At 39.4% G+C, this 24,810-nt stretch overlaps 2 protein-coding genes across 5 annotated transcripts in view; both read left to right on the top strand.

The window, feature by feature from the left end:
• The first annotated feature begins 3,063 nt into the window (after nucleotides 1-3,063).
• LOC106086944 (uncharacterized) overlaps nucleotides 3,064-24,810 on the top strand; it is a 297,353-nt gene continuing 275,606 nt past the window's right edge. The window contains exon 1 of the mRNA XM_059362199.1: nucleotides 3,064-3,753. Coding sequence (XP_059218182.1) covers nucleotides 3,702-3,753 — 52 coding nt within the window. The 5' untranslated portion in view covers nucleotides 3,064-3,701. The remainder of the gene's footprint in view (nucleotides 3,754-24,810) is intronic.
• On the top strand, nucleotides 13,231-22,912 carry LOC131994950 (uncharacterized). 4 transcript variants are annotated; one of them, XM_059362212.1, is made up of 3 exons: nucleotides 13,231-13,511; nucleotides 13,654-13,797; nucleotides 21,667-22,912. In XM_059362212.1, exons 2-3 carry the CDS (start codon nucleotides 13,778-13,780, stop codon nucleotides 22,529-22,531), a joined length of 885 nt encoding a protein of 294 aa, XP_059218195.1. In that variant the 5' UTR covers nucleotides 13,231-13,511; nucleotides 13,654-13,777; the 3' UTR covers nucleotides 22,532-22,912. The 4 variants fall into 4 exon arrangements, with proteins under 4 accessions (XP_059218195.1, XP_059218190.1, XP_059218192.1 ...); XM_059362207.1 differs by having other exon boundaries at nucleotides 13,231-13,554; XM_059362215.1 differs by lacking the exons at nucleotides 13,231-13,511; nucleotides 13,654-13,797 and adding exons at nucleotides 14,316-14,379; nucleotides 14,443-14,813.

The following is a 24,810-nucleotide window of genomic DNA, read 5'->3' as shown; positions in this document are numbered from 1 at the left end:
GTTACCCCAAAAACACCACCCAAAATTAAAAGTGTACCGATAAGGACAATATGGGTATTAAATGAAAAGTATGCAGGAGTAGATAACGAATCTGGCATACAAATTCATGTCGAAGTATAGGGGGCAACCCTCACCCACAAAAACGCCCAAAATGGGCATATTAGCCAATCACGGATATATAGGACTCGGTTTGTTTGTTCTGAAAAACGACAGAATCGATTTTTTTGGAAATTTTCGCATATTGTGCAGGTTGATCTGGAAGAAAACATAGACTTTATAATGTTTCGGTATCGGAAGGGGGACGGACCCTCCCCCATATGCCAAAAACACAACCCAAAATCAAAAGTGGACCGATCGGGACAATATAGGTATCAAATGAAAGAGATTGGAGTGTAGAATACGAATATGGTATTAAAATTTGAGTCTTGGTACCCATCGGGACGCCACAACCCCAAAACTCCCTTAAAACAGACATATTGGACGTTCATTTCAATAGGGGGCTCAAATGAGAGGCATTCGAAAGTAGATTTCGAAACTGGCATACAAAATCAGATCGAAGTATAGGGGGTCACGCCACCCCTCAAAAACCCCATTAGACCCATTATGATTATATGATACTTGGCTGAACCGATTTTCCTAAAATATTCATAGATTGTGTACGTTTGTCTGGAAGGAAACATAGGTTATATAATTTTCAGATATCGGGTGGAGACGGACCTTCCCCCTTACCCCAAAAACGCCACCCATATTCGAAAGTGATCCGATGGGCACAAAAAGGCTATCAAATGAAATGTATTGGAGACCAGAAAACGAATATGGTATTAAAATTTGGGTCCAAGTGTCCAGCGGGCCCCCCAACCCCAAAACTGCTGTAACAGATATTCGAAGTTTATTTTAATATGGGACTCAAATGAAAAGTATTAGGCAGTAGATTACAAATATGGCATAAAACATTAAATCCATGTAATGGGAACCTCGCCCACTCCCAAATACCCCCAAATGGGCATATTAGCCGCCCATGGCTATATGATACTCAAATGAAAGGTATTAGTGAGAAGATTACAAATATGACATTAAAATTTGTGTTCAAGTCTAGGTGGCGCTTTTCTTCCTAAAGATAGGTCAACTGGGTTATTTGACCTATTATGACACTTTGGGACTCAAATGAAAGGTATAAGGGAGAAGAGACATTAAAATTTGCGTTTAAGTCTACGTGGCGCTTTTCCTTCCAACAATAAGTCAAATAGGTTGATATGGGACTCAAATGAAAGGTATTTAAGAGTAGAAAACGAACTTGATAGCCAATTTTTTCATTTAAAGCATCCCGCTTAAAATGAACTTCATTTCCGTTGGGAATACGAAGAACGAATTTGATATCTATTTTCAGTGCAAAGTGCCGGTGGCCCTCCCAGCACCAAAACACCCTCCAAACGGTTCATATTTACCGGCCATGGCAATATGGGACTCAAATTAAAGGAATTTGGAAGTGCAGTACGAATTTGATATCCATATTTGAGTCGAAAAGTCTGAGGTGCCATTCCTCCCGTAATGAGAACAGGAACCGAGAAGGGGCAATTTCTCACACATTAATGAGTGCTTTCCGATTCAAGTTTAAACTCAATGATGAGGGACCTTTTTTTATAGCCGGGTCCGAACGGCGTGCCGCAGTGCGAGACACCTATTTGGGGAAAATTTTTTAAATTACCATGCAGAGGTTAGCATGTCCGCCTATGAAGCTGAACGTCTGGGTTCGAATCCTGGCGAGACCATCAGAAAAAATTTTCAGCGCTGGTTTTCCCCTCCTAATGCTGGCAACATTTGTGAGGTACTATGCCATGTAAAACTTCTCTCCAAAGAGGTGTTGCACTGCGGCACGTCGTTCGGACTCGGCTATAAAAAGGAGGCCCCTTATCATTGAGCATAAAACTTGAATAGGACTGCACTCATTGATATGTGAAAAGTTTGCCCCTGTTCCTTAGTTGAATGTTCATGGCCAAAATTTGCAATTTTTACCATGCACGGCATTGTACCTCGCAAACCATCGCCTACATTAAGAGGGGATAAACACCGCTTTATCGGATGTTCTCGCCAGCATTCGAACGCATTCAGCGTCATAGGCTACAATGGCACGAATTCGATATCCGCATACAGGGCGAAGTGTCCCCACCCTAAAAAGATAGTGGAGAGTTAAAGAAGGCGCAGCAGAGCGGGCCCGGTTTGGCTCAACTACATTTATTTTGTATGCATTTTTAGCAGAATTCATGGTGGTGGGTTCCCAAGATTCGAACTTAGCACGCTTTTATTGGGTTGCCCAAAAAGTAATTGCGGATTTTTTAAAAGAAAGTAAATGCATTTTTTATAAAACTTAGAATGAACTTTAATCAAATATACTTTTTTTACACTTTTTTTCTAAAGCAAGCTAAAAGTAACATCTGATAACTGACAGAAGAAAGAATGCAATTACAGAGTCACAAGCTGTGAAAAAATTTGTCAACGCCGACTATATGAAAAATCCGCAATTACTTTTTGGGCAACCCAATACTTGTTCTGGTTGCATTAGTAGTTTTGCAGTGCTTCTGGCTGATCTTCACTCCAAAAATTAGCTTCGTGGCACATTGGAAGAAACGCGCGATGAACTTTCTTTCAATAATTTTTAAGCATGGTTCGTTTGTTAGACAATTCATGGTTAAATTATAGACCTAACTGAAGTTTGTTTGAGAGTGTAACAAAACATAAAACGTGCGTGAGCAGTTTCAACCAGTGTTGCCAAAAAATAATAGCTAAAAAATCACCCTCTATATAAAGCTTTGCAATTTGTCCACTAGGGTGTAGAGTTCGTCTTTGCCCCACATTAATTCCTATTTAAATTTTTTTTATCGATATAATAAAAGGGAGTCCTTTCATATTTTTGTTTATTTTTTTCAGGTTTATGTGTTATCCAAAAGTTGGACATAAAAAGTGAAATACCAAAAACAAAGACTAAAAATTGAAAAATGTTTTTGAAATAAAAGCCAATTCTAAACATTGAATCAAATCGATATAAAACGGCCATGTAATACAAAATCAAGAAAAAAACTGCTAAAAGCGAAATTTTATTTTTCTTTTCAATTTGTATATCTCGAATCTTGTTTGCCAAAGAAAAATTCTAAAAAACAATTTAAAAATCAAAAACCCACCCCACACGGTACGAGCATACTCCACTACACAGGAGTATCTATTTGATAACAAGATCGTGACAAGTCCGAAAAACGATTCAGATCACATCGTTGTCTTTAAGAGTGAATTTTAAACACACCGCACGTGCCTTTAGTGTAAAATTGCATAAATTAATGTCGAGCCTTAATTAAGCCAAAGCAAATCGTCGACTTGCTTGTGAGCTGTGACATGGCCATCACAGTCATTTAGTCACGGTATGATGGACTGTGGCATTTTAAAGTGGATTAATTAGGAATTGAAATAATAAAAAAAAAACAAATAAAAAAACCAACGAGACTAATAATATCTCAACAAGAATAAAAGTGTAAATTTATCCAATGCAAACAAAGAGAATAAATGAACTTAGAAAAATTAAATGAAGCAATTAAAAAAAAAATCAAATGTGTTTCTTGGCAGTGTTCTCAAACATAGAGAGTGAATAAATTTAGCCTCTACCAACAAAAAAAAAAAAAAACAAAAACCGGAAAGACGAATCGAATTCAAAGATGTTGCTGTTCAAGAAACTGTGTAAAATTCATCATAACAATGGAAGATATGGTAAGTTAAGCACTTTAGTTGCCTTTGTTATTTTGCATTTAAAATTTATTTGTATGTGTGTCTGATTATGTGTGTGTGTTTAATTTCACACACAATTCTATGGTGTAAAGTTTGATAAGGCAATTCGATGTGCTACAGAATACCCTGTTGTTAAGTTTCTTTTGTAATGCAGATTGAACCGCTAGATGGTGTGATAAAAGAATTCGTTTATCTCTCTCTCTCTCTCACTCTGTTTAAAAAGTTGCCATTGTTGGAGTAATTATTGGTGATTGCCTATTTGCTTAGTATGGCAACTTTGATAGATTTCTTGGGATTAGTTATGTGAAAAATGGGATAAAAACTTTATTCATAGTCGTAATGAGTGTATTCTAAATCTTCAATACGGAATTAATACGGAGGCTTTATTGCATAGGTTTCAACCATTTACACTGATAGGAAAAATATGTTGCAAAACCATGTGTTGTCATTATCATGCAGGGGCGTTGTTGGAAATATTGACAACAAGCGTGGATGTCGTGGATGCCTTGCCGGTGAAGGAATCCATCGGGTCAATCCTGAAACACAGGTTCGATACTCATCATGTAAAGCTGACGAGGTGCCGAGACTAGGAACTACCCTACACATTCCAGTGATACTGGAATCTGTGGCTATGCCTCTAGCGATGGACAACGAATCACAGATGGTCACAAAAAAAAGGGGGCTGTGAGCATTCCAAAACTATGTGGCCTAATCTAGACTTGAAGAGGTCTATCGCTTTGCTGTCACTGGCTAGAAAAGATGTCTCAGTCAGTGTGTCCGTCATGACAGGTCACTGTCTAATCGGAAAACAACGACTTGCAGAATCTGTGAGGACATCGAAGAAGAAGAGAGACTATAGAACACCTTCTGTGCGTGTGTTCCGCACTAGCAGTCAGAAGGAGTTCCACATTAAGGTCTCATTTCTTTGAGTCCCTGTTTGATTTAGCGGATATAAACATTGGCAAGTTATTGGGTTTTTATACCCTACATCACTACTGTGGTACAGGGTATTATAACTAAGTGCATTTGTTTGTAACACCCAAAAGGAAGAGAGATAGACCCATTGATAAGTCTACCGATCGACTCAGAATCACCTTCTGATTCGATTTAGCTATGTTCGTCTGTCTGTCCATGTTAATTTGTGTAGAAAGTGCAGTTCGCAATTTTCAGCCGATCGTCTTCAAATTGGGTATGGGTATTGGGTATTGAAATTGGAAAAAATCCGTTAAGATTTGGATATAGCTCTCATATATATGTTCGCTCGATTTGCAGTAATACTACAATAAAATGGTCATTTGTTAACCGATTTTCTCGAAATTTGACATGAACGAATTTCTTATGACTCCCGACATTACAGGTGAATTTCATAAAAATCGGTACAGATTTGGATATAGCTCCCATATATATGTTCGTCCGATTTGCAGTAATAATGCAATAAAATGGTCATTTGTTACCCGATTCTCTCGAATTTGGGTATTTTTCAGCCTAGCCTATTGAAATTGGAAAAAATCGGTTAAGATTTGGATATCGCTCCCATATATATGTTCGTCCGATTTGCGGTAATACTGCAATAATTTGGTCATTTGTAAACCGATTCTGTCGAAATTTTGCAGGTAGGATTTTCTAATGGCTCTCGACATTATTGGTTAATTTCATGGCAATTGGTTCAGTATTAGCTCCCATATATATGTTTGTCAGATTTTGGACAATTTGCCATCATATTGTCATTTGTCAACCGTAGTTATTACAGTTTGAACATATTTTTGCTTGCCGTGGACCATAAAAAATGGTTCAGAATTGGATATAGCTCCCACATTGTACTTATAGGGTAGGTGTAGGGTATTATACAGTCGGCACCGCCCGACTTTTGCCTTTCCTTAATGGTTTAAAGTGATCTGGATGGTTCAACGGTAGGAATTAGAAGGCAAATTCCTTCTTCTAAACTTTGAAAACGTCTTGGTGAATCTGATGGCAGACTGGCACTTAAACCTAACCTACTTTACTTTTTGTCGCAGCTGAGAGTTGGACCAAGGCACTTCTGTTTACAAAGAAGTCCAGAATTGGATATAGCTGCCATATAGACTGATCCGCCGATTTAAGGTTTTGGGCCTATTAAAGGCGCATTTATTGTCCGATTTCGCCGAAATTTGGGACAGTGAGTTGCGTAAGGCTCTTCAACTACTTTCTTCAATTTGGCCCAGATCGGTCCAGATTTGGATATAGCTGGCATATAGACCGATCCGCCGATTTAAGGTTTTGGGCCCATAAAGGCGCATTTATTGTCCGATGTCGCCTAAATTTCGGACAGTGAGTTGCGTAAGGCTCTTCAACAACTTTCTGCAATTTGCTCCAGATCAGTTCAGATTTGGATATAGCTGCCATATAGACCGATCCGCCGATTTAAGGTTTTGGGGCCATAGAAGGCGCAATTATTGCCCAATTTCGCCGAAATTTGAGACAGTGAGTTGTGTTAGGCACTCCGACATTTTTCTGCAACTTGGCCCAAATCAGTCCAGATTTGGATATAGCTGCCATATAGACCGATATCTCGATTTAAAGTCTTGGCTTCAAGGCGCATTACAATCCGATCAATATTAATTATCTGTGCAAAATTTCAAGCGGCTAGCTTTACGCGTTCGACGACAGACATGGTTAGATCGACTCAGAACGTCGAGACGATCAAGAATATGCATACTTTATGGGGTCTTAGACGAATATTTGGTGGTGTTACAAACAGAATGTCAAGATAAGTTTACACCCCTCCTATGGTGGTGGGTATAAAAATGTATGTGATAATGTGTCTATACCATTGACGCGCCCACAATTGCAATTATTTGCAAGCCTACTGGTCTGCTTGGTATTATTTTCTTGTGTACGTACAAAGTAATGGACCCTAGAGTGAGTATTTTCGCTAACCACTGGTCTATACGCTCAAATACTCACCCTTTCTCTCTAGTAGGAGTGGCACAAGAGAATAATTATTGGTCTGGTAAACGAATAATCGTTTGCGGCTATCAAAGCACTTTTGCAAATAAAGAGTTCTGGGTTTTACATCAAAGGGAAGGCTCTTTTTCCTAGACGAAGCTGCTAAAGTGTTAACAATAAACAAAGTTAGTTACATTCAAAAATACTACGTTTATGGCTAACGCTTGGTATGTTGAAGCGGAACGTTAGATGATTACAATAAAAGTAAAACTTTGTGATAAAAGTATTTTGTTTGTCGTAAAAATTTCCCCAACGTTTTATTTTTTTGCTTGTACATAGCGCCGGGAGGCCACCGTAGCGCAGAGGTTAGCATGTCCGCCTATGACGCTGAACGCCGGGGTTCGAATCCTGGCGAGACCAACAGAAAAAAAGTTTCAGTGGTGGTTTTCCCCTCCTAATGCTGGCAACATTTGTGAGGTACTATGCCATGTAAAACTTCTCTCCAAAGAGGTGTCGCACTGCGGCACGTCGTTCGGACTCGGCTATAAAGGGGAGACCCCTTATCAGTGAGCTTAAACTTGAATCGGACTGCACTCATTGATATGTGAGAAGTTTGGCCCTGTTCCTTAGTGGAATGTTCATGGGCAAAATTTGCATATAGCGCCGGGTTGAACTGGCCAGCTGAGCGACATGTAGTTGAATAATATTCAGACCTGCCAGAATGCTACTCCGATTAGTTCAAGTGCATTATATCTGGATTTAAAAAAATCTTTTGCCAATTGTTATCTAGCTTTCTCTCACTATTGTTTAAGTAAATTTCATATATTTAAAGGCCATTACATTGAAAGTCATTTAATTAGTATCATAAAGAACTCAAACCCCCCCCCCCAGCATATGATGAAAGTTTTTTTGAAAACCTCTTTCATTGTGGCCATGCAATCAAACTTCTAAGTATCGAACAGCAGCACTCCACCCAAGATATCTAGACTATATTTTCATCTTATAATTATCCCATAAATTTGATTTTGAGCAGACCCCAAATGGGGGAACAACTAAAAGAAGACAAAACAAATGTGACAAAACGCCTGTTTCAGACACATAAAAAACACAAGTTAATCGATTTCAATAAACCATTTGGAAGGAAAACATTAAAGCAACACACACGCGATTGCTAAGGAACGATTGCTGGACATAAGGAATCATCCGCATCATCATCATCATCGTCACTATCGTCACCACTCTACCCTCTGCCAACCATGGCAAAGCATTACCCCATCCCTATCACATATCATAAAACATCCATAATGACCCTACAGAAGAAAAGTAAAACAATCAAAAAATATTTAAAGCCGATTAAATGGAAAAAATTGAACGGGGGAAATTATAGAAAGACCACCATCACGCCAATGACACGGGTGTATGGATGGATGGTTGTATGGACAGACGAACGCTTCATCTAAGTTGCTTGGAATGCTAGTCAGCCGGCCTAGGAATCATTTATTTGTCACATATATACGATATGTTGTAGCAAGCTATTGAAGTCAAAATAAATCCCAATAAAACAAAACATGGGACATATGCTTGCTTACACTGTTTCTTATGACAGGCACATCGATGCATGGCAATAATTTTAATTCTGCGATATTCACATTGGGTAAAACTTAAAACTCTTGTACCTCCAGTCGGTACGGCCGAAAAAAGTATTTTTAATTTGGATCGGGTAGCACTTAATGATATGTATTTTCCCATTTCGCTGAAATTTGGGACAGTGAGTTGTGTTAGTCCTCTCGACATACTTGCTCAATACGGCACAGATCGGTCCAGATTGGTCCAGATTTAGGGTCTTGGGCCCATAAATGCGCATTTTTTTGTCCGATTTCGATGAAATTTGGGACAGTACGTTTTGTTAGGCCCCTGTTCAATTTGGGCCAGATCGCTCCAAATTTAGATATAGCTGCCATATGGACCGATCTCTCGATTTATGGTTTTAAGCCTCCTCTACTTTAGCACCGAGCCCGCTCCGCTGCGCCTTCTTTAACTCTCTAATATCTTTTTAGGGTGAGGACACATCACCCTGAATGCGGATCTCGAATTCGTGCCATTATAGCCTATGACGCTGAACGCGTTCAAATTCTGGCGAGAACATCGGACAAAGCGGTGTTTATCCCCTCTTAATGTTGGCGACATTTGCGAGGTATAATGTCATGCATGATCATTTAAAAAATGTTGCCTAAAGAGGTGTCGCACTTCGGCACGCCGTTCGGATGATGTGTGAGAATTTGCCCCTTCTCGAATCCTGGTGGTATTGTTCTCATTAGGGGAGGGATGGCACCTCAGACATTTCGACTCAAATATGGATATCAAATTCGTAATGCACTTCCAAATCCCTCTAATTTGAGCGCCATATTGCCATGGCCAGTAAATATGAACCGTTTGGAGGGTGTTTTGGGGCTGGGGCGGCCACCGGCGCTTTGCACTGAAAATAGATAGAAAAATTCGTTCGTTATTCCCACCGGAAATGAAGTTCAGTTTAGGGGGTGCTTTAGGGCTTACCCCAAAACCCTTGGCTCCAAAATTGGATATCAAATCCGTTTTCTACTCTCAAATACCTTTCATTTGAGTCCCATATTGTCATAATGGGTCAAATAACTCATTTGACGTATCTTTAGGAGGAAAAGCGCCACCTAAATTTTAATGCCCATTTGGGGGTGGGCGACTTCCCATTACTTGGACCTAATGTTTTATGCTATATTTGTAATCTACTGCCTAATACTTTCCATTTCAGTCCCATATTAACATAAACATCGAATATATCTGTTTAGGGAAGTTTTGGTGTTGAGGGCGGGGGGCCTCCGCCTCCACCCGATATCTAAAAATTATATAGCCTATGTTTCCTTCCACACAAACTTACACAATCTATGAAAAATTTAAGAAAATCGTTTCAGCCAAGTATCATATGGTCATAATGGGTCTAATAGCGTGACCTCCTATACTTCGATCTGATTTTGTATGCCAGATTCGACATCTACTCCCGAATACCTTTCATTTGAGCCCCGTATTGAAATGAACGTCCAATATGTCTGTTTGGGTGTAGTTTTGGGGTTGGGTCGGCCCGATGGGTACTAAGACTCGAAATTTAATACCATATTCGTATTCTACTCTCCAATACCTTTTATTTGACACCTATATTGTCCCCATCGGTCCACTTTTGATTTTGGGTTGTGTATTTGGCATAAGGGGGAGGGTCTGTCCCTCTTCCGATACCGAAAAATTATATAGCCTGTGTTTCCTTCCAGACCAACCTACACAATATGCGGAAATTTCGAGAGAATCGGTTCTGCCATTTATCAGTCTATACGGAACAAACAAACCGAGTCCCATGTATCCGTGATTGGCTAATGTGCCCATTTTGAGGGTTTTATTGGGGGTGTGGTGACCCCCTATACTTCGACATGAATTTTATATGCCAGATTCGTTATCTACTCCCGCCTATTTTTCATTTGACGCCCATATTGTACTTATCGGTCCACTTTTGATTTTGGCTGGTGTTTTGGGGGTAACGGTGGAGGGTTTGTCCCCTTCCGTTATCAATGAATTATAAAGCCTATTCCCACTTCCTGACCATATTCGTAATCTACTCCTGAATACCTTTCATTTGAGTCCCATATTGTGATGCTCGTCAAATAAACCTATTTTAAGGGGTTCGGGGCGAGGGAGGCCCCCAGGCCCCAACTTTTATTATGAAATTCGTACTCTACTCTTGAATACCTTTCATTTGAATCCCATATTGTCCCGATCGGTCCACTTTTATTTTTGGGTAGTACTTTTGGGGTAAGGGGAAGGGTCCGCCCCCTCCCGATATCAAAAAAATTATACAGACTATGTTTCCCTCCAGACCAACCTACACAATCTGTGAAAATTTCAAGGAAATCGGTTCAACCGTTTTTGAGTCTATATGGAACAAACAAACACAGATTGAATTTTATATATAAGAAGAAGATAACTACCGTATTGACCGATCTCTTAATTTAAGTTCTTGGTTCCACAGCAGTCGTATTTAATGTCTGATTTCGTTGAAATTTGGTACAGCGAGTTGAGTTGGGTTCCTCGACTTTCCTGTTCAATATGGCCCAGATAAGTTCAGATTTGGATATAGCTGCCATATAATCCGATCTCCCGATTTGGGGTTTTAGTTCTATAAAAGGTGAATTTATTAACCCATTTCGCTGATATTTAGCGCAATGAGTTCTGTAAGGCCCTTTGGTCAAGATCGGACTTTATTTGAGTATAGCTGCCATATATACAAATCTCCCGATTGAAGTGCATGGGACAATAAATGGGACACATTTAATACTCGATTTCTCTGAATCGTTCTATTATTGGATAAAGTTCTTAGGTCCACATCCATATCGCCTCAGATTTAGATATAGCTCCCATATAGCTTCAGGGGCTCAAGAAGTCAAATCGGGAGATCGGTTTATATGGAAACTGTAACAGGCTAAAGATCGATTCAGACCATATGTTAAAGGTCATGGGAGAAGCCGAGGTACCCAGCCAAATCGGATGAGAATTGCGCCCTCTAGTGGCTCAAGAAATCACGATCCAAGATTGGTTTATATGGTAGCTCTATCAGGTTATTTACCGATTTAATCCATACTTAGCACACTTATTGGAAGTCATAACGAAGCACCTCGTGCAAAATTTCAGCCCAATTGGATGAGAATTGCTCCCTCTAGTGGCTCAAGAAGTCAAGATCCAAAATCGGTTTATATGGTAGCTATATCAGATTATATACCATATTTAGCACAGTTGTTGGAAGCCATTACAAAACACCTCATGCTAAATTTCAGCCAAATCGGATAAGAATTGCCTCCTCTAGAGGCTCAAGAAGTCAAGATCGGTATATGTGGCAGCTATATCAAAACATGGACCGATGGGGCTAATTTACAATTCCAACCGACCTACGTTTATAGGAAGTATTTGTGCAAAATTCCAAGGCCCAATGGGTTATTTTAAGCCTCCCGACATCTGACCTAAATATGGTTCTGATCGAACTATGTGTAGATATAGCGGCCATATAGACCGATCTCCCGATAAAGGGTCTTAATCCCATAAAAGCTTAATCTTTTACCCGATTTCGCTGAAATTAAAAACAGTGGCTTATTTTAAGCTTTCCGATATCTGAGCTAAATATGGTTCAGATCGGACTATATTTAGATATAGCGGGCATATAGACCGATCTCCCGATAAAGGGTCTGAAGCCCATAAAAGCTTTATTTTTTACCCGATTTCGCTGAAATTTAAAACAGTGGCTTATTTTAAGCCTCCCGACATCTGACCTTAATATGGTTCAGATCGGACTATATTTAGATATAGCTGCCATATAGACCGATCTCCCGGATTGTGACGAAAGGGGGTTCACATATATAACCAAGGTGGTGGGTATCCAAAGTTCGGCCCGGCCGAACTTTATCCCTTTTTACTTGTTTTTACTTATTAAAGGATGTTCGTGGGGACATTTTGCAACTTTTCAGCCGTATGTTGAATTAAGTCATAAGTGATGCAAGCTTAATATAGTGAAAGAGGAAGGATGCATATCCTTACAATGCATTACCAAGTGTTATTTCATTTGCTTTCATTTCAATTGGAAATGGTGTTGACTGAATTTTTCGCAGGCCATGGCATAGCAAAGCATCACCTGAAAACAACCTGTCGTTGTCATTGTCATGCTGACCACAGACAACTCTTGGACTCTTTGCATTGGCGGTCGGCTGGTTGAACAGCCTATCTGTCAGTCCAGGGTGTTGATGATCACAGTTGTCATTAACATCAAATAACCACAACTCAAATTAGACTCAGTTGAAATGCCAAACAAAATCCCCAATATTACCACGAGCAACAGATTCGAAACGGAGCTTCAAAGAAGGCAGGGTGGTCAATGCGGTGAAACGACAGAGAGAGAGAGTTGGAAAGAAAAAATAATAACAATAATCAATGAGTGTGATCAAGAAGATGACTGGGCGCAGTGGTGGAAGGTATTATAACATCTCAACAACATCAACATGAAAAGAGAAGAGGAAAAAAAAAATAAATAAAAACAAACATTGTCATTGTCCATACTAAAAATATTAAAAAGGCAGTCAGAGTGACAGACAGATATGCAGGCCGGTAGATTGGTAGTTGGACCGACAGACGGACAAAGCTTGACCACAGTCACCAAGACCGTCTGTTAATGTTGTCAAATGTTATGATTTCCTCAGAATATCTACGAAATGTTCAGAGTAGGTGGTGATGGTACATTGAGAAAATTGGAGATTTGTTTTTTCGAAAGCACCACACCTATGACTTACAATAGTTTCGACCTACATACAGATGCAGTTGTAATTAATTTTGTTCCACTGAATTCGGAACGAATGGCTTGTAAACATTGCATGGCATCTCATTTCATATCTCATTTATATTTAAATGATTTACTTTGTATTGTGTCTAAGAAATTTTTCCATAAATCAATTGTTAAACTTCGTTTAACAGCAACTGAATTTTATTATTAAAGAGCGTACTGAATTTGCCAAAATGAATTATATTACAATTTATAATGATTTGAAATTATTTGACCTTACCCTATTTAGAATAAGAAAGATGGGAACTCTTACATATTAGAAAAAATTAAAGCTTTTGCTCAAGCAAATTAAGAGTTCCCATGTTTGAGTTAAATTGTACTTTTGAAGTCTACACTTGCTGAATATAAATAAGAATGGCTTCCCCGCTTAAGTAGTTGTAGCTTAAGACTTACTTGGTATCACAACACCGAAGCGGTAAGAAGATAAAGGCTGCCAATAAAACTACAACAACTAAAACGTAAAACCTTCACCTTTTTTTTTGTTCTTTTCATATTGGGTTTTTTTCTGTTTTACAATCTGTGAGAATCCGAAATAATACAGTCCACTTCTATCATAGAAACCTCACGAGATTGTACATGGTCCTTACGAGCCTCCACGAGGAACTGCGAATATTAAATTTAAAAAGGAAAGAAATCTTCACGAAATTTTGGAATTTATAGGCCGAATATTACGCAAGAGTAATGAACAACAACAACAAAAGGTATGTTAAGATTTTGTTACAAGTCTATTTGATGAAGTGTGAGTTGAGGTGTTTTTGGGTCTTTTAATTGGAATACAAGGCATTTGAATATCGGTTGTTCTACGGCAACCCGAATAATTTATTTTCATTTGTCAATAATATCTGGGATTAAAAGCTCATTGCAAAAGTTCAAATAAGAATCGAATGGGCATATGCTTACCTGGTTAATACATAACTACGTCACATTATTATGTACATTATACATACATAATTTCTACTGCTGAAAGTGGTGGCTTTGCACTCTAGGTGAGAGAGCGGAGAGCGCGCTGTTAGTGCTGTACATGGTCTCAAATCAGTTGCATTTACATAGACCTCTCTTTATCTTGTTCGGCGTTGATGACTAGGGGACCTGTACGGGCACATGTCATTACAATTTCGCTTTTGTTTTATGAAGATTTTCTTAACGACTGTGCTTATTGGATAAATAATATTTTTATCGGGAATAGAGAATTGTGCCACGAGAAGTGAATATTGAAAAGGTTTAGTCTGTGAGATAGATCATATAGCATTTATTGCTAAAGTATGAATTCCCATTAATTTGAGGTGAGTTTCATGTGGGAGACAGTCGTGACAATCGATTTACAAAATTTATCTTTGGTGAAATAGCTTCTACGGCCTTGATTGGAGGAATATATGATACACGACAGGTTGGATGTGATTGCTAATGACGAAGAGATTGGTATTAGATAGTGGCGGCCATGTGGTGTCATTTGTCTGGTCGGAATATTTAAGTACAGGCTTGGAACAGCGGTACATACATTCGTGCATATTTGTTGGCATGCATGTTGGCACGGTATTATAGTTTGTGTTGTTGGAATTTACACATTTACATGACATATGTGCGCAGCATCGATGACATTCGATGACGACGTTAATCGATTGTTGTTAGACATACCGAATAGAAGATAGGATTCGGCCGTACATAGATACAACATCTTAAGAAGCAGAGCAACCGAGAACGATCATAGGGAATGAAGGTGAGAATTACTTTATATATTATATGGTACGGTAGTTATTTACGTAATTTTGGTGAAGTTCTGGGGTGTCAAGTACCCAGGTTTGAGACGCTATAGCTGAACCTTCATATAAGATCTAGTAGTTGAAGTCTGCACTTATACTGTATTACATTGCAATTGGGAATTTAGCTGAATACACATTCTGATTTGAGACTTGATTAATGGGATTCGTGTGCTAATTAGCCCAGCATTGAACGCGTCCAGTCTCATATAAGCATAGAAAGGCTGGATTGAAAGAGGCTAAATCCTTAAACTGCCTAGCACTTATCTTAGCTGTAATTGTAATTATTATGACCACGCAAAGAGGAATGAGATGGCCACGATTTAGTATAAGCTATGTACTTTGGTATTTGTTTCTATTGAGATTTTGAGTACGTAGCACAGAGATGCGAGTTCGTTTATTTGGGACTAAGGTGGCTTGTGGAAATCAGAATGGAAATTCTGTATGTTAAACTATTATGAACGGCCATAACATTTGCATGGGGTATAGTAACGTCACATAGGAATGTATGCGAAGTGGGTCTCTTTGGATGATGTATTGGTTCTGGTTATATCAACTAGGAAATGCTTTATATTTCACATTTGTCTTTTATCCTTTTTCTATAATCGGAATGTTTATTGCGACACATAATTTATACCCAGCGTAATACACTAGCAGAAATTTCCTTGTTTACTGTGAACTTTGCGGAAAATTCACTTTAGAAAAAAAAAAAAAAGATTGTTGTGGATTGAATGATCTCGATATATCTAAATCCGGATCGTTTTGCATTGTAATTGAGGTGATTTAGGTGACATATACAAGCGTACATGCGTATACATGTACACACATATTACACACACACATATTGCACACACATATATTGCACACACACATATTGCACACACATATATTGCACACACCCATATTGCACACACACATATTGCACACATAATATTGCACACACACATATTGCACACACACATATTGCACACACACATATTGCACACACACATATTGCACACACACATATTGCACACACATATATTGCACACACACATATTGCACACACACATATTGCACACACACATATTGCACACATATATAGCAAATCCATCCATACACAGTTTTGACAATGGGTTTATCGATTATTCGGCCTTGAAATCGGAATTGTGTGAGATTTCGAAATACACGGGATTTGGCACGTACATGACTAAATGCCATAAACCCGGATATGGTACCTTTTATTGGGACCATTGAGGACGCCTTTGGTTATAAATTGTGTTGCTGGATATTTCATTTGCAGAGCTAAGCTTATTGAACGTGATAATTTGTAAGAGAGTCTTAATCGAGACTTTTGTGGCACGGATTCTGGTGAAATTTTACATTGGCCTCTACTATCTGGCAAGGAGCTTCTTGAGCTTGTGCCATGCAAAGGAACAATATTATATGAACTGATTTTATAACCCCAAATCTTGGATAATTTTCGACATACAAGAGCTCACTTAGAATTTCGTTCTGGATACAGTAAACTGGTCTGACATTAAGTCAAAATAGGCCAGAACATGAGTTCAACAGGATTTATATTTTATTCTGACCAAGTGGTCACACTGTGCGCCGCGTTCGCTAATATCCCAATACAGGAACACACTATCTCCAGTTTGGAGGTCGAATTGGAGGACTTAGAGCGTAGATGGCGACGCTTGTTGGACGTCTATGAGTCTGAGATGACTTCGGAGACTTCAGTGAAGACGGAGCAGGAACGAATATCAACACATTCGAAATTCGGAAGCACGTGTAAGGCTTATAAAGAGTGCAAGGCATCTATTATGGACCTTCTTTTCATAGAAAGACAGAAATTGGCAAAATCACAAGCAGTCGAAAATAAAGGACAACAGGACGTATTGCCTGACCAGTCTGCGTATTCTTTAAAACTTCCACCTTGCGATACGGAGATATTTAGCGGGGGATATGACAAGTGGCCTAGCTTTAGAGACATGTTCTCTGCCATTTACGGTAATCACCCGAAATTGTCACCCGCTCAAAGACTGTTCCATCTGAGAGCGAAAACTCGTGGGGAGGCTAATCAGATTGTGAAGGGATTTTCTCTTACCAATTCCAACTATGAGTTGGCCTGGAAAGCTTTAAAGGAAAGATACGAAAATAAGCGTATTTTGATCAATCATCAACTTAGAAAGATCTTTGATCTTGAAATTGTTTCTTCTGAGAAAAGTAAGAGTCTACGAAGTCTTCAGTTTACCATAAACAATTGTTTGGCCATTTTGAGGTCTTATAATGTGTCAACTATTTCCTGGGATCCCATTTTGGTTTTTTGGGTTTCCTCCAAATTGCCACAAGAGACATTATCAGCTTGGGAGAGCTCGATTCAGAATCATAAGGAGATGCCAAGTTGGGATAGACTCAACGAGTTTATTTCAAACCGACTGGATCTTTTGGAATCAATTAATGATGTCCGAAGACCGAGTTCGAATACCCTAACGAACTCTCCAAAATCACAAAATTATCTCGTCAAATCAGATACTACGTATCGACCTTGTCGCATTTGTCAAGAAAACCATGCTTTACGGCAATGTTCAGAATTTAAGTCAATGTCTCTCACGGAGAAAAGAAAATTCATTTCAGATAACAAAGTATGCGAGAATTGCTTATGGTACGGACATACTGTTGCTAACTGTAGGAACAAGAAGTTGTGTCAGGAATGTAATAAGGCACATCATACGTTACTACATCCAGAGGCTACCAACGCTAGACCTCAATCTCAAGGAAACCGAAACGCCAACAAAAATCCTTCTACTTTCCACCTTGCTACGCAAGAAGAAGATGAACCATGTTCATCTCATCAAACGATGGATGAAGTACATCTGAACTTTTCGGAATCCGGACAGGGAACAATTCTTCCTACTGCATTGATTGACTTGGAATACCTGGGAAACTGCTTTACGATACGTGCATTTCTAGATCAGGGTTCTCAAGAAACATTTATAGCCAGCAGGATAATCACCCAATTGGGCATCCCGACAAGGAAATCTTTTACAAAGATATCAGGTCTCGGGGGTGCATTACTGGAAACCTCTTCAAGGGTATGCAATTTGAAATTGAAGTCTAGGAAAACTAGCTTTGCTTTACAAACTACGGCAATAGTTATCTCGAATCTAAACCATCTCATGCCATCTTCAACACACCAAATTGACGACTGGGAAGGATTGGATAAACTTGAGTTGGCGGATCCATTGTTTTATAAAACTTCAAGAGTTGATATGCTAATCGGAAGCGATATTCTTCCTTGCATTTTAAAAAATGGGGTTCAGAGGAACATTTCCGGAAATTTGTTGGCTCAGGATTCGGAGTTTGGATGGTATATAAGCGGTCCACAAAGTTCCAGATGTATAACAACATTTGCTGCTTGGGCCAGTCACTCGACAAGCTCCCTCAATGATGAAGTGAGAAAATTTTGGGAAAGTGAGGAGGTCCCGGAAGAGCCTCAAGAATCGGAAGAGGATATGGAATGCGAGAAAATTTATATTAAAACTACTGTACGGCGAGAAGACGGAAGGTACGTGGTCCGTTTACCTTTTAAGAAAGAATTTCCACAGGAAATATCGATAGGGTCATCACGAAGATCGGCCTTGGGCCAATTTTTTCGAATGGAAAGAACTTTATGGAATTCTCCAGCTCTCTCCGAAGAATATACTCGAGTTCTTGAGGAATATATTACGCTAGGTCATATGACCGCAGTCCCGGGAGACGAATTATGTGACAATTACTCATGTAGGTCATTCTATCTACCGCATCATGCGGTTGTAAAACCAGAGAGGACTTCGACGAAAGTACGAGTCGTTTTTAATGCCTCCAAGAAGACAAGTAATGGTTTGTCACTCAATGACGTACTGTATACAGGGCCGACACTTCAAAATGATTTAATGAACGTCATTCTACGATGGCGGTATTTCCAATACGTTTTTAATGGCGATATTCAAAAAATGTACCGTCAGATATTGATCGATGAACAGGATCAACAATATCAGAGATGCCTTTTCAGGAAATCCCAGACCGAACCCGTACAAGACTTTGCACTTAAAACCGTAACGTTTGGGGTTAATTGTGCACCGTACCTAGCCATCAGAACTTTGTTACAGCTCAGTACAGATTCAAAAGATAGTCATCCAGCTGCTTCCGAAATACTTAGAAATGAGATATATGTGGATGATGTTTTGTCGGGTGGCCATTCTATAGAAGAAGCCAAACATAACTTAGCGGAGCTTGTGGATCTATTGTCCTCCGCAGGATTTCCTTTGAAAAAGATAACTGCCAATCATTTTGACATTTTACAAACCGTTTCACGAGAAGATTTGTTAGATGAAGATTTTTTGAAATTTGAAGATTCCAGTGAAACAAAAACACTTGGAATCCGATGGAATGCAATGATGGATGCATTTTACTACAATGTCTACGACATTAAAATTCCTACCGAACACATTACGAAGCGATCAATTCTTTCAATCGTAGCCAAGCTGTTTGACCCTGCAGGTTGGTTAGCACCGATAATAATAACAGCAAAAATGCTTTTACAGCAACTTTGGATCGACGGTACAGACTGGGACGAGAAGGTGAAACCACAATCGCTAGAAAAATGGTATACATTTATAGGCAACTTTTCAGCTATTCCAGATATCAGGATACCTCGTTGGGTTGGATATACGCCAAGGAAGGCTATTCAAATACACGGATTCTGCGATGCATCAGAAAAGGCGTATTGCGCGTGTCTATATATTCGAGTTTTGATATCTAAGAACGAAATGTCCTCTCACCTACTGGTTTCAAAGAGCAAGGTTGCCCCATTAAAGACAATAAGTTTGCCGAGATTGGAGCTTTGTGGAGCCGTTTTATTGGCTCGTCTCTTAAAATCGACATGTGAGCATTTGAGTTTTGAACCGCAAAATATCTTCTTATGGTGTGATTCTACGATCACATTAGCCTGGTTAAGTAAACCTGCTTATCAATGGAAAACCTATGTCGCAAATAGGGTGTCTAGAATTATAGATCACGTCGGTAACGCGAGTTGGCTCCATGTGAGTAGTGGTGACAATCCTGCTGATTTGGGAACTCGAGGTTGCACTGCACTAGAGCTTAAGGAGAATAAGCTTTGGTGGCAGGGTCCTGAATGGCTTATAAAGGATATGTCCACTTGGCCACAACAACCAGTAGTACCACAACACAGTTTAGAGAAGAAAACGAATATATTTCAAACCCTCACAAAGCAGGAGGATATTTTGGAAAGATTCTCTTCATACAGTCGAGCCCTACGGGTTTTAGCTCACATGTTTCGATTTATCCGGAGGTGTCGAAAACAAGTATATTTCACAAGCTCGAGTGAACTGATCACGTCAGAAGAAATTAGTTTCGTTAAATACCGTGCTGTTATGATTGCACAACGTGCATATTTTCCAGCGGAATATAATTGTTTGACATCAGATTTACCGATTAATACAAAGAGCAGATTGTTGACGTTAAATCCATTCTTGGACAAAGGTGGACTTTTACGAGTCAACGGAAGATTATCAAATGCAGATCTAAGTTTCAATGAGAGGCACCCTATCATACTTCCTGAGAAATCTAGGTTTTGTAAATTGCTGGTTGACTTTACGCATAAGATACTAATGCATGCCGAGCATCAAAGTATGCTGCGATCTATACGTCAAGAATTCTATGTTATCCGTCTAAAGAACGCAGTAAGACATTCTATAAGAACATGTAAAATATGCACGATATATAAGCATAGGGTTCATAGCCAAATTATGGCGGCTCTACCTCCGGAAAGATGTGTATTTTCACCTCCCTTTACGAATACGGGCGTAGATTTCGCAGGACCGTTTGAGATCAAGACGTCCAAATTGCGAAATGCTAAATTGGTGAAAGGATATGCAGTGATTTTTGTTTGCTTGGCCACGCGAGCCATACACTTGGAGACGTGTTCTGCCCTCTCTTCTGAGGCATTTTTAGCCGCGTTTGACCGCTTTGTTGGTAGAAGGGGTTATCCAGCAAAAGTTTTTTCTGACAATGGCACAAATTTCGTTGGTGCAAATCGTATACTTAGGAATGAATACAAAAGTTTCTTGAAAACTGCGGAGAAAGACTTAGTAGATAAGTACAATATTCACGGGTTTTCCTGGCATTTTATTCCCCCCCAGGCACCCCATATGGGTGGATTGTGGGAAGCGGGGGTGAAAAGCGTAAAAACACATTTGAAGAAAGTGGCGGGAAATTTAAAGTTTACTTTTGAGGAGTTTTCTACTCTGTTGATACGAATTGAAGGCATTCTGAACTCACGACCCATTTCTTCTATGAGTGAAACCCCTTCCGAATTGTTGGCATTGACACCAGGGCACTTCTTGAAAGGATCCCCTTTAGTTGCAATTCCGGAGGAACATACCGACAACATTTCCTTAATTAATCGATGGCAACGCCTTAAAGTTTTACAACTTCACTTTGCCAAACGTTGGAAGAATGAGTATATTTCGGAGTTACAGAAGAGATATAAATGGAAGACTGCGCAATCGAATTTAAATGAGCACGACCTGGTTGTTATTAGGGACGATGATTTACCGCCGACAGAATGGAGACTAGGGCGTGTGGTCAGAGTATATATTGGGAAGGATTTAAAGGTTCGGGTGGCGGACGTACGCACCCAAAACGGAATTGTGACTCGTCCACTAGTTAAACTCTGCATTTTGCCAAAAAATCAATAACATCTCACACCAACTCACACTCAGTCAAAAATCTTGTAGCAATGTTATCTTAACTCTTACCATATTGTAGCTCCCAAAAATGCAAGGTCTGCCAAGACAGACATCACCTGCGGTTTTGTTTGATCTTCAACAAAATGACTGTTTTAGAACGTGTAAAGGTGGCAAAGGAGAAGGGATATTGCTTTAACTGCCTTTGTGGGTCTCATACCAGGGAATGGTGCCGTTCTCGGAATGCTTGCGCAGTGTGTAACAGAAATCACCATACAAAACTTCACGTTGATGGTACCAATGAGCCCAAAAAGCAAGCCCACTGCAACAAGCCATATTCATACCAAAAACAGTCGTCACATGAATTTTTATCATCTCGTACCCAAAGTAAAACACACAAAGCCAATTCATCGCATCAGAAACCAAAGTCTCAAGCAGAAGGATACCAAATAAGACAACGCCTTGGCGGACGGTCCAAGAAGCATGTATTTATGCCAACTGCGTTGGCACGTGCAATAACCATAGTTGGAGCAAACAAGACCCGAATTTTATTAAACTCAGGAGCAACAGAGACTGTTATATTAAAGTCATTTGTAAAAAACAATCAGTTCCAGACAACAAAAAGGAATGACAAAGAGTACTGTACGGTTAATTTACAATCGTTTCACGACAGTGCCGTCAAAATACAAATCCATGGATTGGTACAATCAAAATTTACTTCACCGCTTCCAGAAAAAGTGCAGGACAGGATACTAGAAAATACTTATAGTCACCTTCCTGATTTAGCCGATCCCCATTTCTATCATCCGGTCAACATCGATATTATGGTTGGCAACGATGAGCTAGCGAAGGTGCTAAAGGCTGGTCTTATCCAAACAGCAAGTCATATGCCTATAGCTCAAAGCACTGTGTTTGGATGGGTGATCTCGGGGGCTAGATATTATTAATGTTGCGACATCGCAAGAGGCCCCGCCATGTTAAACTTCGTTTAACAGCAACTGAATTTTATTATTAAAGAGCGTACTGAATTTGCCAAAATGAATTATATTACAATTTATAATGATTTGAAATTATTTGACCTTACCCTATTTAGAATAAGAAAGATGGGAACTCTTACATATTAGAAAAAATTAAAGCTTTTGCTCAAGCAAATTAAGAGTTCCCATGTTTGAGTTAAATTGTACTTTTGAAGTCTACACTTGCTGAATATAAATAAGAATGGCTTCCCCGCTTAAGTAGTTGTAGCTTAAGACTTACTTGGTATCACAACACCGAAGCGGTAAGAAGATAAAGGCTGCCAATAAAACTACAACAACTAAAACGTAAAACCTTCACCTTTTTTTTTGTTCTTTTCATATTGGGTTTTTTTCTGTTTTACAATCTGTGAGAATCCGAAATAATACAGTCCACTTCTATCATAGAAACCTCACGAGATTGTACATCAATGCTATCAAATTTAAGATCTTTGAGCCACAAAATGACCTCCCATTGATTTACAGAGAAGTTTAGTTTTTTTGGGTTGATATTCAATGGGATTTTGTTTGAAGGTTTCGATATCACTGCAGTCAATTTAGGTGTCATAAAAAAACTCAATCAAATCAGTTCGAATTGAAATTCCATGTTGTTCACTTTGAGGTGTTTGAGTTCGCCAATAATGGCCGGTTGTGATTTTCCAGTGAAATAAATCAAATCAAATAGAGAAAAATGTCGAAAAGCCTAACGCAACGCACTGTCCCAAATCTCGGCGAAATCGGACAATAAATTCGACTTTTATGGGCCCAAACCCTTAAATCGAGAGATCGGTCTATATGGCAGCTATATTCAAATCTGAACCGATCTGGACCAAATTGAAGAAGAATGTGGAAGGGCCTAACATAACTCACAGTCCCAAATTTGCGCCTTTTATGGCCCCAAAACCTTAAATCGAATGATCGGTATATATGGCAGCTATATGCAAATCTAAACCGATCGGGGCCATATTGCAGAAATATGTCGAGGGTCTTAACTTAACTCACTGTCCCAAATGTCGGCGAAATCGGTCAATAAATACGCCTTTTATGGGCTAAAACCTTAAATCGAGAGATCGGTCTATATGGCAGCTATATTCAAATCTGGACCGACCTGAGCCAAATTGAAGAAAGATGTCGAAAGGCCTAAAACAACTCACTGTCCCAAATTTTGGAAAAATCAGACAATAAATGCGCCTTTTATAGGCCCAAGACCTTAAATCGAGAGATCGGTCTATATGGCAGCTATATCCAAATCTGGACCGATCTGTGCCATATTGCAGAAGTATTTCGAGGGGCTTAATCTAACTCACTGTACCAAATTTCGGCGTCATCGGACAATAAATGCGCCTTTTATGGCCCAAAACCTTAAATCGAGAGATCGGTCTATATGGCAGCTATATCCAAATCTGATCCGATCTGTATCATATTGCAGAAATATGTCGAGGGGATTAACTTAACTCACTACTCTAAATTTTGGTGACATCGGTCAATAAATGCGCCTTTTATGGGCTTGAGACCTTAAATCGAGAGATCGGCGTCATCGGACAATAAATGCGCCTTTTATGGGCGCAAGACCATAAACCGCGAGATCGGTCTTTATGGCAGCTATATCCAAATCTGGACCGATCTGTGCCATATTGCAGAAATATGTCGAGGATCTTAATTTAACTCACTGTCCTAAATTTCGGCGTCATCGGACAATAAATGCGCCTTTTTTGGGGCCAAGACCTTAAATCGAGAGATCGGTCTATATGCCAGTTATATCCAAACCGCGACTGATCTGTGCCATATTCCAGAAGTATGTCAAGGGGCTTAATTTTACTCACTGTCCCAAATTTCAGCGACATCGGACAATAAATGCCCCTTTTATGGCCCCAAAACCTTAAATCGAGAGATCGGTCTATATGGCAGCTATATCCAAATCTGGACAGATCTGGGCCAAATTGAAGAAATATGTCTAGTGGCCTAACACAACTCACTGTCCCAAATTTCCGGAAAATCGGACAATAAATGCGCCTTTTATGGCCCCAAAACCTTAAATCGAGAGATCGGTTTATACCCCATATACCCTTTTTATACCCCCCATCCCTCGGTGGGGGTATAAAAAGTTTATAAGTTTTATTTTAAAAATTAACTTCCAATATTTCGCTCAGTGCCTTTATGGCCATGCCAAAAATTTCTCTTTTTTTTTAGCCAGTTTCTCTGACAAAATTTAT

This window comes from Stomoxys calcitrans, chromosome 1, assembly GCF_963082655.1.
Source record: "Stomoxys calcitrans chromosome 1, idStoCalc2.1, whole genome shotgun sequence".
In the NCBI taxonomy this organism is placed as follows: Eukaryota; Metazoa; Arthropoda; class Insecta; order Diptera; family Muscidae; genus Stomoxys; species Stomoxys calcitrans.
The sequence above is the reverse complement of the archived record's forward strand: the minus strand, read 5'-3'. Positions and strand labels throughout refer to the sequence as shown.

What these genes read in the sequence shown, in the direction of transcription:
- LOC131994950 (XM_059362212.1), top strand. Translation starts at nt 13,778, where the DNA reads ATGAACAACAACAACAAAAG. An exon ending in ATGAACAACAACAACAAAAG is followed by an intron (nt 13,798 to 21,666) that starts GTATGTTAAGAT and finishes ACCATATTGTAG; the next exon opens with CTCCCAAAAATGCAAGGTCT.